At 34.8% G+C, this 12,749-nt stretch overlaps 1 protein-coding gene across 5 annotated transcripts in view; it reads right to left on the bottom strand.

Annotated features, from left to right (window-relative positions):
• Window positions 1–12,749, bottom strand: part of ZC3H13 (zinc finger CCCH-type containing 13) — a 46,867-nt gene that overhangs the window by 25,327 nt on the left and 8,791 nt on the right. For 4 of the 5 annotated variants that reach the window (XM_064645706.1, XM_064645705.1, XM_064645708.1 and 1 more), the window contains 3 exons: window positions 9,015–9,126; window positions 2,321–2,429; window positions 19–158 (listed from right to left, as the gene is read on the bottom strand). In XM_064645706.1, the coding sequence (XP_064501776.1) occupies window positions 19–158; window positions 2,321–2,429; window positions 9,015–9,126 (361 nt within the window). The remainder of the gene's footprint in view (window positions 1–18; window positions 159–2,320; window positions 2,430–9,014; window positions 9,127–12,749) is intronic. The other variant, XM_064645707.1, reaches the window with a different exon arrangement.

Genomic DNA, 12,749 nt, shown 5'->3' on the forward strand with positions numbered 1-12,749 from the left:
CATTAACATAATACAAACCTCTTTTTTAATTACTATTTCCTCACGTTTCTCCATGTTTTCTTGTTCCAATTTCATGAGTTCTCTCTGAATCTTTTGGCGCTTCATTTCCAAAGACAGCTCATGATCATAATCATAATTAACATCTCCATTATCAGAGTCTTTATTAAAAAAAAAAAGTGAACAGATTAGCAAACAATTTCATTTGAAATAAATAAAAATATTTAGTATACTGGATGGCAAGTATAAATATTTCCATGACTTTTAAGCACTGCACAAATGGATCAATGGAGTAAAGTCACATCTCTTCTCCAATTATGTGTGTAAACCTGAAATAACTTGAGTTACTTCCATACAACCTGCAGTTAAACTCTTTAACTTCATGGATGTTCATCCAACTTCTTTCATGGATGTTCATCCATTATGAGGCTGGTAGCAAGGCAAACATAGTAAACCACTTATTTATATTTAAATTACAAAAAAACCTAAAACGGTGTGTCTTCACAAAGACAAAAAATATGTAGAACACTACTTAACTGGGAAATCTTACATGAAAGAGATATAAATATTGATGCATGATACCAGAGGGTTTTATTTAATACAGTATCTTCAAATCAATTGATACACTTATTTAATTACATCACACATTGATTTTAAAATAAGGTCTGTATGAACTCTTTCATCAGATAAATATACACTGAAGAAGTTTGTATCTGGTTTTAAAACATTATCACTGTTTGGTTTTCACATCAAAAAAACCCTCAAAAAATCTCATTTTTTCATTAAGTCGTGGCCGGTTAATATCATATACTTTCAACCTTGCAACCAAAAAATTACTGAAAATTACTCACTCTGTTGACATTTCTTGTTTTGGTTATGGCTATTTAAGTCTAATGCTCAAAAAGCACTTAGGGAAAATGTGTCAAAAAAATTACTTCATTAAAAAGTTATTAGCTTTCACTCCTTTCCTACACACAGAAACTATACAAAAGGTTTTGCAGTAACTAAACTAAGTCTACAAATTCCCTTCATGTGTCATAAATGAATGGGAACAGTTTAGAGAAATGTGCAGTTCCTAACAGCACAGGTTCTTTCCCAGTCCGTCTGTCTTCTTATATAGTACTCACTAGAACTTAACAGACAGTAATTCTACTTCATCCATACACCAGTGATTGATCACTACTTTGAAAAAAAGCTTAATTCTCAAGGAGAAAGTCTTAAACACTAAGACTTAAGACATTCATACTATATGTTTATATAGAACTTGTTTCTATGTTCCAAACTTTTTTGACTTTCCATGGAAACATGTCATAAATTAATTTTTATTAAATCATGCAAAAAAAAAAATCTACAAAGGAGTGAAAATTTATTATGGCTACGCTTCCATTGTTGTATTGTGCTCAAGACACAGTAAAACTATTTGCAACAGTTATAGCACAGAGTATTGAAAAGCTACCTAGTTAATGAAATTTACAGGGAGCTCCATCCTACAACTTGCAGTATACTTTATTGCAAATACATTCATTATATCTCAATTACCTCAGAGGGGAGCAGAACTGCCATCTTTTCTTGCAATACTGTAACTACTTGTGAAACACTGACACAAAACTACAGCAACACCGCAATTTATTAGAAGCTGCTGTAACTTCACTGTGAGGTGAACTTGGACTCAAGTGAAACTTAGTAAAGAAGAAAACTGCTGACACAGTAATGGGACGAGTATTATCAACAAGGACCACGAAATCACCTTGTAAGTATTAAAAAACCAAAACCCCACCAACCCATACAAAAGTGACCACAGAAGGTAATGTAAGACCCTTAGCATTTTTCAAGTGTTTTCAGAATATAAATAGTTCAATTGCTACCTTCAACTGTTGTTATTGTAATGGAGCCTTTGTTAATGAGACAGTTCATATCATAACAAATTATGCAAAAAAACCTACTGACTTCTGAATTCAAAGGAGTTACACTCCCCTATCAGACTGACCAGTTTCAAAATTACTTTGGATGCAACCTGGATTCAACTAGTGATCTAAATGTGAAAGATTCAGCCATAGAGAACCCAAACTTTTTTTTTTGTCTGAGGAGTCAAAATAGCAAAATGAAAAAAATACAAAAGTGTTTTTAAACTAAGGCGGTTTAACTATTGTAGCACTCCAACTTAGATAACTTCTTTGCTCACCTCCAAAAAAATTTAAATTAATAATTAATGGCTGCTGCATGAAAGTATTCTGCTTAGAAACCAAATTTTTAAGCACTTTACATACAGCACAGTAATCTCATAATTCTTTGAAGCGTCAGTAGTTAGTTTTATTATACTTACCTTCTCTATTTGTTTCCCAATCCCCATTTTCCTCTTCACTTTCTGGTGTTCGCTCCTTTGTAATTTTGATATCCTCCTTTTCTCTATGTCTTCCTCGTGAAGATTCTTTCTATAAAGGGAAAAATGCTGCATTAGAGTAAACGACTTTACTCTAAATGAAGTCTGAAGAAGCAGGTGTATTTTACATGGTATTTTGGCTGTTTCTTTTTCATAGTACAAAAAGCATTTCCCCTTTCAGCCTGTTGAACAAATACCTTCTTAAACAAGCAAAGACTCCACAGGCAACATGTTCTAATGCGATTTCATATAATCAGTATGCAAATAGCAGATGGGGAAAAGAGAAGAAAGTTTTCATAAAATAAGAAGGTTTAAAGTCAGGGCAAGAGTTAAGCACGTATCAGAGAATAAAGTTTAAAATAGGCTCTGAAAGAACAGATTAAGTTCTTACAACCAGAAGTTTAATGAACATTTAAAGAGGATAATTTTAACAGCTTGAGCAAGAGTTCTCAGCTGTAAATAAGAATATTTATATGCAAGGCAGATGAGACTCAGAAGTGGAACTATTTAACTCTCCAAAGGATAAAGAAAGTGGGGGGGGAGGACACAATAAAATAAGAAAAAACTGAGACCCGTGGCGGGCAGAAGGGGAAAAAAGGTCTAAAGCAACACATTAGAATCAAGTTTTGTTGACAGTTTTGTGTTTGACTTTCACTGTCCCTGAGACAAGTCTAACTACTGCAGTAGCACCCATTTTCTAGGTGGCAGATGGTCCAGTGGACATCTAAGAAAGCCAGAGACTATCCTTACAGGAAAAAAGAATTTCAAAAGTCAACTGATGCTATGCTGCTCTTATCCCCCTGACAAATTCCAGTAATAAAGCTGCAGTGTTCCATCACTGCATCTGCTGAAGTGACATTCTCTAAATAATCTACCTGGGCTCAAGTGGAATAGAGGAAAAAGTTTCTTTGCTACTAGCAAAAAAAAGAACATTCAAGCTTAGAAGTATCTCAGGTTAATTTACTAAGTAGTAAATCAGAAGGAGCAAATAATAAAAGTCTGTCCTATATCCCTTTTGTTCTCACCTTTCATAGTGCCTTCTCTTTTCTGGGGGGATTCTTCCATGCTGATATGTGGGAACCTTTGGTTTTATGCCAAGAAAATGAGATGCCTGAGAATTTCACTAGCTATTCCTTATTGGGACTTAGATCTTAATTTAAAACCTTAACATGACCTTAGAAACACAGGAAGGAAATAACATAACATTGTGGGTAGTCACTTAGAAAAGAGTAAAATTCAGCTATTCCTTTTTATTCACTAAGTGTTAAAATCTTATCTTAGTTCAAGACATAAATGTTCACAGAACAAGTACTGCATTTATTTTACCTACAGAACTAAACCAGATGCTTCAACACAGTTATCCTCGACGCATTCAGTATATCACATTCAAAGCCTTAGAAAGGTTGGAAAAAACTGAGCATTCGCTACATAACACAACGGAACATCACACCGAAGAACTAATTTGTGTCACGTTTAATTTAAAGTAGCTGGTAGAATAAGAAAAAAAATAAATTTCTCCATTTCATGGAGACAGGATCTCTAAAATGGTGCAGAAGATCATAACCTATCGAGTCAAGTTGGTTGCTGACATCAACTGCAGACAAGTCTACATCCACTAAGCCATCATTGCAACATGTACTGAAGGCATTTCAGTGTAAGAGTCAGTACTGCACTATGCTCCAAAGCAAACTACTTCAAAAGGATATGACTCTGATGAGATCTGAAAATCTGTAAGTATATCAACAAGCCTCCCCTGCAACCAAGCCTCCCCTGCAACCACTTTTTTTTCTTAAGACTCTTTTTTTTTCTAGCCCGCCCTCCATGAAGGCTGCATCTGTTCTACTAAACTGTGTACTTCTGCTATACGCTTCAACTAATTTCTACAACATTAACTAACAAACCCATAATTTCCTAAATACAAATACTAGTTTCTATTAATTCAACACTACTTATTACTAGCAAACTGAAATATGAACGTTAGGACAACCTCTCCACACTGATTTAAAAAAACTTCTCAAAGCCAACTCATCAAATAACCTGTCAGCAAAGAACATGCAGTAAGTCAGAATGCTTCAAGACCAACTTAATAACCCATGTTAAAAGTACTACACAACCTGCATGTATCATGCCTACCTCTTCAAACTTACAACCCAATATTGTAAGCATCTTGAAACAGCCTGTATTTTCTCCTTTCGGTGGAAAGATTCAGTAGTGGCACAATCATATTTCTACAGAAGAACTGAGAACAAAAACAGCTATCAAACTGAATTACTGAATACAGGGGAAGGGAATAGACTATTTTTATGCAAGCATGGTATTTTACACTAAATGCTATTTAGTTGTCAGGCAAAAAGATTCTGGCAACATTGCATCTTGAAAAACAAATCTCAGTTCAGAAATTGAGTATATTTTTCCTGGGGCATAGAAACCAAGTATTTCAGTTATGATGGTTTAGAACATATACTTAAAATTTTCTCACTGAAAAGTCTTCAACATATTCCTTTTCTTTTACTTGTTACACTTATAACACATTCAGTTCCCTCATACTATGGAGATTAAATATTTCCTTCATATCCTTATAGACCTTCTTGTACTTTACATGTTTTTCCTCTCCCTTAACAAGCCAACTTAAGCTCTTGAACGCCAATAGCATGTCGTTCACTGGTACTTGAAGATGCTGTACCTACTTCAGCCACACTTGTAAACTATTTCTCTGCAGACTCTGAAAAAATGCCATTTACTAGTCAAGAAACATTAAACTTTCATAATAATGTAATTATTTACTAAAAAAATACATCGGAGATTGTCCTAAGAATAAACAACTTAGTAGACTTTGTCTATGCTGTTTTCAGTATATGCTTCCAGCTAAACTATTTACATGTGTTAAATAGATGATTGCAGTTTAAGGTTGATGTTCAGGAGAAATGCCACATAAGAAAGGGGAAAAAAATGACATTATGGCTGACTTCTGTGAGATTTTATTTTAATTTAATGCCTACTTAACTTGAAGTTCCATACCCTATGTGATCAGCACTCTACAGCACAAGATTTGATGTCTACTTGAATAAATGTTCTCACTACCAACAGAAAAGCCTGGCCAAGCACAAAAGGACTCATCCAGTCTGTAAAGCATATTTCTAGCCAAGTGTTATTTGGCCAATACCGATGAAGAAAACAGAAGACTCTTAAAACTGACAACTCTTATATGGCAGAAACTTCGGTTTCAGCCTTATCAGCACATGTACATGCAGCAGCAAAATAAACTAATTCAAAAGCACAGATTCCTTCCAATCTAGACTAAACTACATGTATTACAGCTAGAATCTTTTGGGCAAGGACAGTACTGTTTTGGTGTAGGTATAATACCTTTTTAGTGTTAACTACTACCATGCTACAGAAACACATAAGACAGTGAATCAGAAGTTCCCTTGACAGGAACAGGTATTGTTTCCATTTCAGAGACGGAAGACAAAAGTGACTTCCATTTCCAGTGGAAACAGTTAAAAGCCACAGTGACAAAAAGCACAGATATGAAAAAAGTAATATACAACCCCTAGAAAAACCTTTCCTAAATGTACATTAAGTTCCTCCCACTGTTTCTCCCAAATCACACACACCTTCCAGGTTAAGACTTTAAGTAGTTATACTTCATACACACCAATGTAACTGACTTCTCAAAATATGGAGAAAAATTCAATACAAAAATTTCCAACTAAATACATTAGCAGGAACAATACAGGAACCTTAACTAATTATTTGTATAATAGCTGATGCACTAACATACGGTGCTGAAATAAGTCTGAACGCAAATCGGAGAAACGCAGACACAACTGAGTTCAATGTAAGTATCCACATAACACAGCATATTTTCTCTGAAAATAATAGTACAAAGCATGAAGAAATAATAAGGAATGTAATCTGTAAGCTGCCCATATAGGAAGTTTTTTCCTAAATACATACAGATTGTACTACTTATGTATGTCTCCAAGGAATGAGAAATCTCTTCTAAAAAGGTTTTATACTCGTTATATCTTAACTTTTTGTGGAACTTATCCGGGGTTTTGACTGTATCTTCTGGTAAATTGTCATATATAAGGTAAACAGCATTTCCCCTTGTCACTTTCAAATTTGCCACCCTCTCTACTTGGATAAAGTATGAACATGACGCATCTAACTTACATTCTCCCAAACATACATTATATGCATTCACCCCATGATCTTTCTTCTCTTCAGTTTATTTCTCACCTCTTTGCCCACTTCAAGACCTTTGACCATAGTATTTTCTTGCATACAGATGATGACAACCGAACAGCATTTCAAATAAAACTGGACCATGAATTTCTACAGAGTAACACTGATCAATTTCTATTCCATTTTTATATACCTGAGTGTTTGCTTCTGAAACTGTGACTTCACTTTAAACAGATGGTTTCATTGAGCTGTCCACAATAACTTATTTTTGTACTGCATGGTTTCAGTTACTTTTAGAAAATTAATTCATGATTTAGTTATACTTTCTTCATTGTGCATTACTTTGCACTTGCCAACATCAAGTTTCATCTGCCATTGTACTGCAAAAAACTAACTTCCCAAACTCCCATGGCATTCCTCAGACTTCAGTAATCTCAACTACTGTTTTCATATCTTCTGCAAAGTTCAACATTTGAGATGTCCAACATTTTTTCTACATTCTTTAAAGTTATAGCTCTTTAGATGAAGCACCACAGCATTCTCTGTAACTCAATTTCAAATTAATCTTCAAATTAATCTAAAATTTTCCCCTTAGCTAGGTTCTAAACCTGACAATACTATGCTTGGTATTCTTTGACTATCTATACATATGCCTATGCCTCAAAAGCCTTATTTCAAAAGGAGTTATTTAAGGTTTTTACCTGTGTCAGACAGTTCTCTCTTAACTACTAATCTTCAAAGTTTCACGGTAGTAGTCTGGTGAAGCACAAATTTTGACTGCAGAACAGTGCTGCTCTTTTTTTTTTTTATTCCTTTTTAATCCACAATTATGAAACTTCTAAAAATGGAACAAGCTACCTTTCATTATTTCCAAGTTTTCTTATCCAGCTCCTCTGTCACCCCAAAAGCTTTAATAAGAAATGGAAACATCACATATTAGATCTCCACCATAACAGTAGCTCTAACGATGGAGCAAGATTTTTGTTAGTAGTGCAGTCACTCGAGTCTTCTGTTCTTTTAGATCTCCTGGTTCTTTGCAAAGCAACTCTTGACGATTCCCCCTTTCCATCTATTTGTTCCAGAATTTTCTTTCGATATCCTGTATTTTGAGAGTTGCCTCCGTCTAATAATACAAAAGCTCAGTGTTTTCGTCAGCCTTCTGTTTTATGAGATTGAAACAGAGTATTTCTTACTCTGCAGTGTGCTTAACCCATAAATAATTCTTTGGTACTTTAACAGACCCACTAATTCTCCAATTCCTTTAGATGTTTGCTTCCAGTTCACTTTTACTTGGGGCTTAGTTGTTTAAAAGTATTTTATTATTACATTAATAGAACACTATAAAAAGCAAGGTTAACTAATCAAAAGTAAGAATTACATCAAAATTAGAGTTGCATCAGGACAGAAGTTACAGCAAATTTTTAATAACGGTTGGAAAAAACAATTTTCCCACTAACCATATACTCAATAACTGAACAGTTTATTCAAACTATTAGAAAATAAAAGAAACACACTTGGGAAAAAAGATTGAAAGCTTACACAAATTTACAGCAACTGAAAACATGATTGGAAGGTAAGCCATTCTGTTAATTTAATGATAGCAGCTGCTGTTTATTTATTTACAGCTGACATAAAAAAATTCATTTTACACAGCAAGTAGGAACAGACCAAGAGGAAATGAAAGAATACTGTTAATACCTGCAGAAGCAAAACTGAGTTTTCACAAATAAAACCTTTTAATAATATTCATCTGAAGATGGTCTTAAACATGATGCAGGAATACAGTGGTGCTACTGCTACACAGATACAGTGTCACACTACCAACTCTACCCCTATTTATTTGTAACATCAGGAACACATAACACAACTTAAAAATAACGAAGTTTTGATATTTGAGGGGCAAACGGTTGCACAAAGATGATTACAAAATGAGAATAATAATGAATGAATTTTTTGCAAAATCCAAAGGTGAGCAGTTGGAAAGCCTGATGAGTACATGAGGAGGAAGGCAAAATGAACCAGCACCACAGCAACCGCATGGTCTCATCAAAAGCAAATTTGAGACGAACAACTTAAGTCAGGATGCATGTAAACACTGGATATGAATGTGCTGGGGAAAAATAGTAGACCATTGGAACAATGGTTAATACACCTTCTTGGTAATAATCAATACTATTAAATATTTGGTTTTTATCAGTATTTATAACATATTTTAATCTGTGGGATTTATAAAATCTTTGGGAACCAGAAGATCAGAAAGTGCTATAAAATTGCAAAATAATACAATGGTTAAGACATTTCATAACAAAATATGCGATATGCTATGTACAAAACGAGCAGTTCATTAAAACATTTTAAATATTACATGTCACCATGATAAGGTTTCTAGGACACACTGCCTGATTGCTACCGAGGGATTCTGGAGTTCTGCAAACTCCACTCTTACCCTAACAGGAGAGGATGATTCCTCTGTACTTCGTTTCTGTGGCTCTGCCTCAATATCTTGACGTTTGTTCTTCATTCTTTCCCGAAGATCTCCAGTGGGTCTTTCTGGTGACCTGTATAATACAGAAACATAATATAACCAGTTCTATGGGACTATTTTTAAAGGAATATGATCTCTTTTAATTATTATTTTTATTAGTATATACAGAAAGATCTAAACCTCCCACGCTGAAGCCAAGTGGATGAGTAAGAAAATATTCTGTTCTAATGGGCTTAAACACTCTAGAAAAACCCCAACTCAGAATGTCAAGGAAGACTTGACTCTAAGAAGAAAAATTATTTGTATATATGGCATGACTCAGTTACTACTCTAGATCAGTTCAGGTGATCCTCTTCAGAACAAATAATCTTTTTCTGGACATCATGCAAATGTGTTTCACAATCACTCCTACCATGTACTTCAAGATTTAGCCTTCTCCACATTTTGCACCAATTTTGGTAAGTATTATATATTATGTATGTTTTACATATACATATATTTTAAACCACAATTAATGAAGAGTCAAACTACTGTAGACTAGCAATGACAGACACAGAGAAACACAACTCTGAATGCGAATGAAGTCTGCAAGCGGAGATAACGTGACCTAGGTACCATCCTCCCACGGCCTCAATGAGGCTGCCACACAGAAAAAACACTGTTGCAAGACCATAAACCAGCAATTCACTCTTGGAGGCCTCCTCCATTATCTTTCAGTAATATAATTATTTCATTATTTAATTACAAAATATTGGATGAACTCTAATAGTCATGCAACTTTAAGACATATTTTCTGTAAAAGATATTACCACGACATGGGATGGGAGGAGGAACATTCTACATTACTTTAATTTTGCCACCTCTTAGTATGAATTCACAAGTTCATTTATTCCCTACGGGTTAAAAGAGAACAACCCTTGCATTGGTGAGGTGTTGTCACAAGTTGCCCACAGAAGCTGTGGATGCCCCATCCCTGGAAGTGTTCAAGCCAGGTTTGGTGGGGCTTTGAGCAACCTGGTCTACTGGAAGGTGTCTCTGCCCATGGCAGGGGGGTTGGAACTAGATGATCTTTAAGGTCCCTTCCAACCCAAACCATTCTATGACTCTATAATTCAAACAAGTTCCTAAGGTAATGGGATGAAGGAACTGTTTCAAATGATCTTTCAGTTCAAGAAAACAAATTTTCTCTTCATATACTTCTGGCTTGATACTGAGTTTACTACTGTGATGGCTGTCAGCTGTAAATATAAATTCTTCCATGAGATGGTTGTATGAAAGTACTAGATCTGTGCCCATCAGTTTACATTAAAGAATCACAAAAAGATACTGATGCTGTCATATTTGATTAGAAGAGTTTTATGTAATATATGAATAACAAAATTTGCATTTCTTTTGTTTTTCAGACTGAATCAAAATTTCCACTTATAGAGGCGTTTCTCTCACTCTTCCTCTGTCACATAATATGCGAAGGGTAAACTGTCTTTCACAGTATGCATACAAAAATCTAAATTCATATAATTTCATTTTAAACCTGCACATATTTGAAGAACAGTAATTTTTTTTCACTTCTTCCTCAGCACTGTTATCTGTATTTACTTATTTAAATTGCATCATAAGGTTAAGTGTATGAAGATCTACAAAAAAAAGACCAGTGACTGCTCTCAGTTTTAAATGCATTTAATTCTCCATGAGTTGTAAATACAGGTCAACCTAGATCAGAGGTAATGTACAAAACAGTAGAGCCCTGCTTCTTTCATCACTAAGGATCAAATAATATCCAGCATACAAATATAAACAAGTTATCTTCTTTGTATGCATGACTATATAATTGTTAAAGTGTCTCACTTTAGTAAAGGTTATGATTCAAAGTATTTTTCCTTTCCCCTCATATTAGAAAGATAATCCCTTTGCATTACCAAAACTCTCTGAAGCATTCCAACCATCAGCTGCCTCAACAAATAAACTGTCTTTCAACATTAAAGTGCAATTTAATGCCTTAATTTCTAATAACATTTAAGCTATGATACAAAGGATTTGGATTAGTGAAACTGAAAATTAAGTTAAAAGGCAGAGAGATAATCAATAGTGTACTAGTAATATTGTTCCTCAAGAGGAACACTTTCAGGAAAAATCCCAGTAGCTGAAGGAGAAAGCAAGAGAAACTTTGTAGAGTCACACTGATATTTTAACGCTTTTTTTTTAAAAGTTGTAGGCTGGAATAAAAAATCCAAACCACTTCACTCTGAATAAATTTTTTTCTTCCCTCCCATACTGAAAAAAGGTATTTTGCTAAAACATCACTGAAATATATTTAAATATTATAAAAGTTATCTAAAAGCCCATAGAAATTTAAAAAGTTACATGTTCAGGGCTGGGGTTTGTTGGTCTCCTTTTTTTGGTTTTTCTGTTATTGAGTCAGCTTTTTTCAGCTTTAGGAGAACACCAACACAAAGTTATTGCAATAACCTTATCCCTCCTTCCCCAAAAATATCATAACCCTCAAAAAATTTTAATAAAATATGACCAAGTTTGCCAAATTTTAAGAAATAATTACTCAGGAAGTCGTGACTGTTTTCAGATGCCTTGGCTTAATGCACAGAAAAACAAGATGGTCTGGTAGCTGACTTTTCTTTTATGCGTACCACAGTTTTGATTTTTTACACAACGGCTTCTTTTCTACATAACTTTCCACCAGCCCCCTTCAAAAGGGACCTTTGGTTAGTCCAGGTTATGCTCACTGATGAGTTTCAACAGATCATGATAATTTACCTCTGCAGTTTAAGATGATGTGGCTAGACTGACACTCGTAGAACCTTTCACACAAAAGACATTATGCAATTTCTCTTTAATGGCTTAATAGTTCATGCTGGGCCCGTCTTTTAAGTAAGGCCTAAAATGCAGAATTTCCTCATTTCAAATTTTAAGCAGTGCAATTAAATGATTTTAAACAGCATTACTTCCTGCAACAGTTCAGTTCTCCATGTTCAACAGCATTTAGGAAACGCACATTCATAACTGTGCCTCCATTTGCTTCTGTACCTCTTACAGTGTCAGAAACAATTACCCAGGAATAGGCACCCCTTGCAACACACCCACCTGTGAGCATCCGTGTGTATGCATGTGAGAGCACACGCGTGTGTACAGGCAGATGACAATTATTGGTGTACCATGTATATATTATAATTGCTCATGAAACATTGTCCTGTTTTCCAGTTTCCCATACTACAATATTTGAACCTTGCGAAATCCATACATTCTTTCCTAACATTACTGCTGGCTTGGTTTGGTTTTTAAATGCAGCGTAACGATCCTGAATAAAGATGATCAGACAGACTAAGAAAGGGACCCTGCGATGGCACAGATCCTGACAGTACTATAAAGGAACCAGCAACCAACTATCTACCTGCTAACCAACTATCTACCTGCTAACCAACTATCTACCTGCTAACCAACTATCTACCTGCTAACCAACTATCTACCTGCTAACCCAGTGCAGCAAGACAGCAAAATTCCTTGTGGAACAGCACGTTTACGCACAGCTCTTTCCTTGTTAACTCTCCTTACTTGAGATGCCAAGAAGACTGGCAGGTCTATTACTGAATTCTTAATATTATCATCAGGCAAGCTTTATATATAAACATGATAGGTTTTATTTTCATAACAAGATTAAAATTCATGCTGTGAGAGGCAGCAATA

The sequence above is a fragment of the Pseudopipra pipra genome, chromosome 2 (assembly GCF_036250125.1).
Source record: "Pseudopipra pipra isolate bDixPip1 chromosome 2, bDixPip1.hap1, whole genome shotgun sequence".
Taxonomy (NCBI): Eukaryota; Metazoa; Chordata; class Aves; order Passeriformes; family Pipridae; genus Pseudopipra; species Pseudopipra pipra.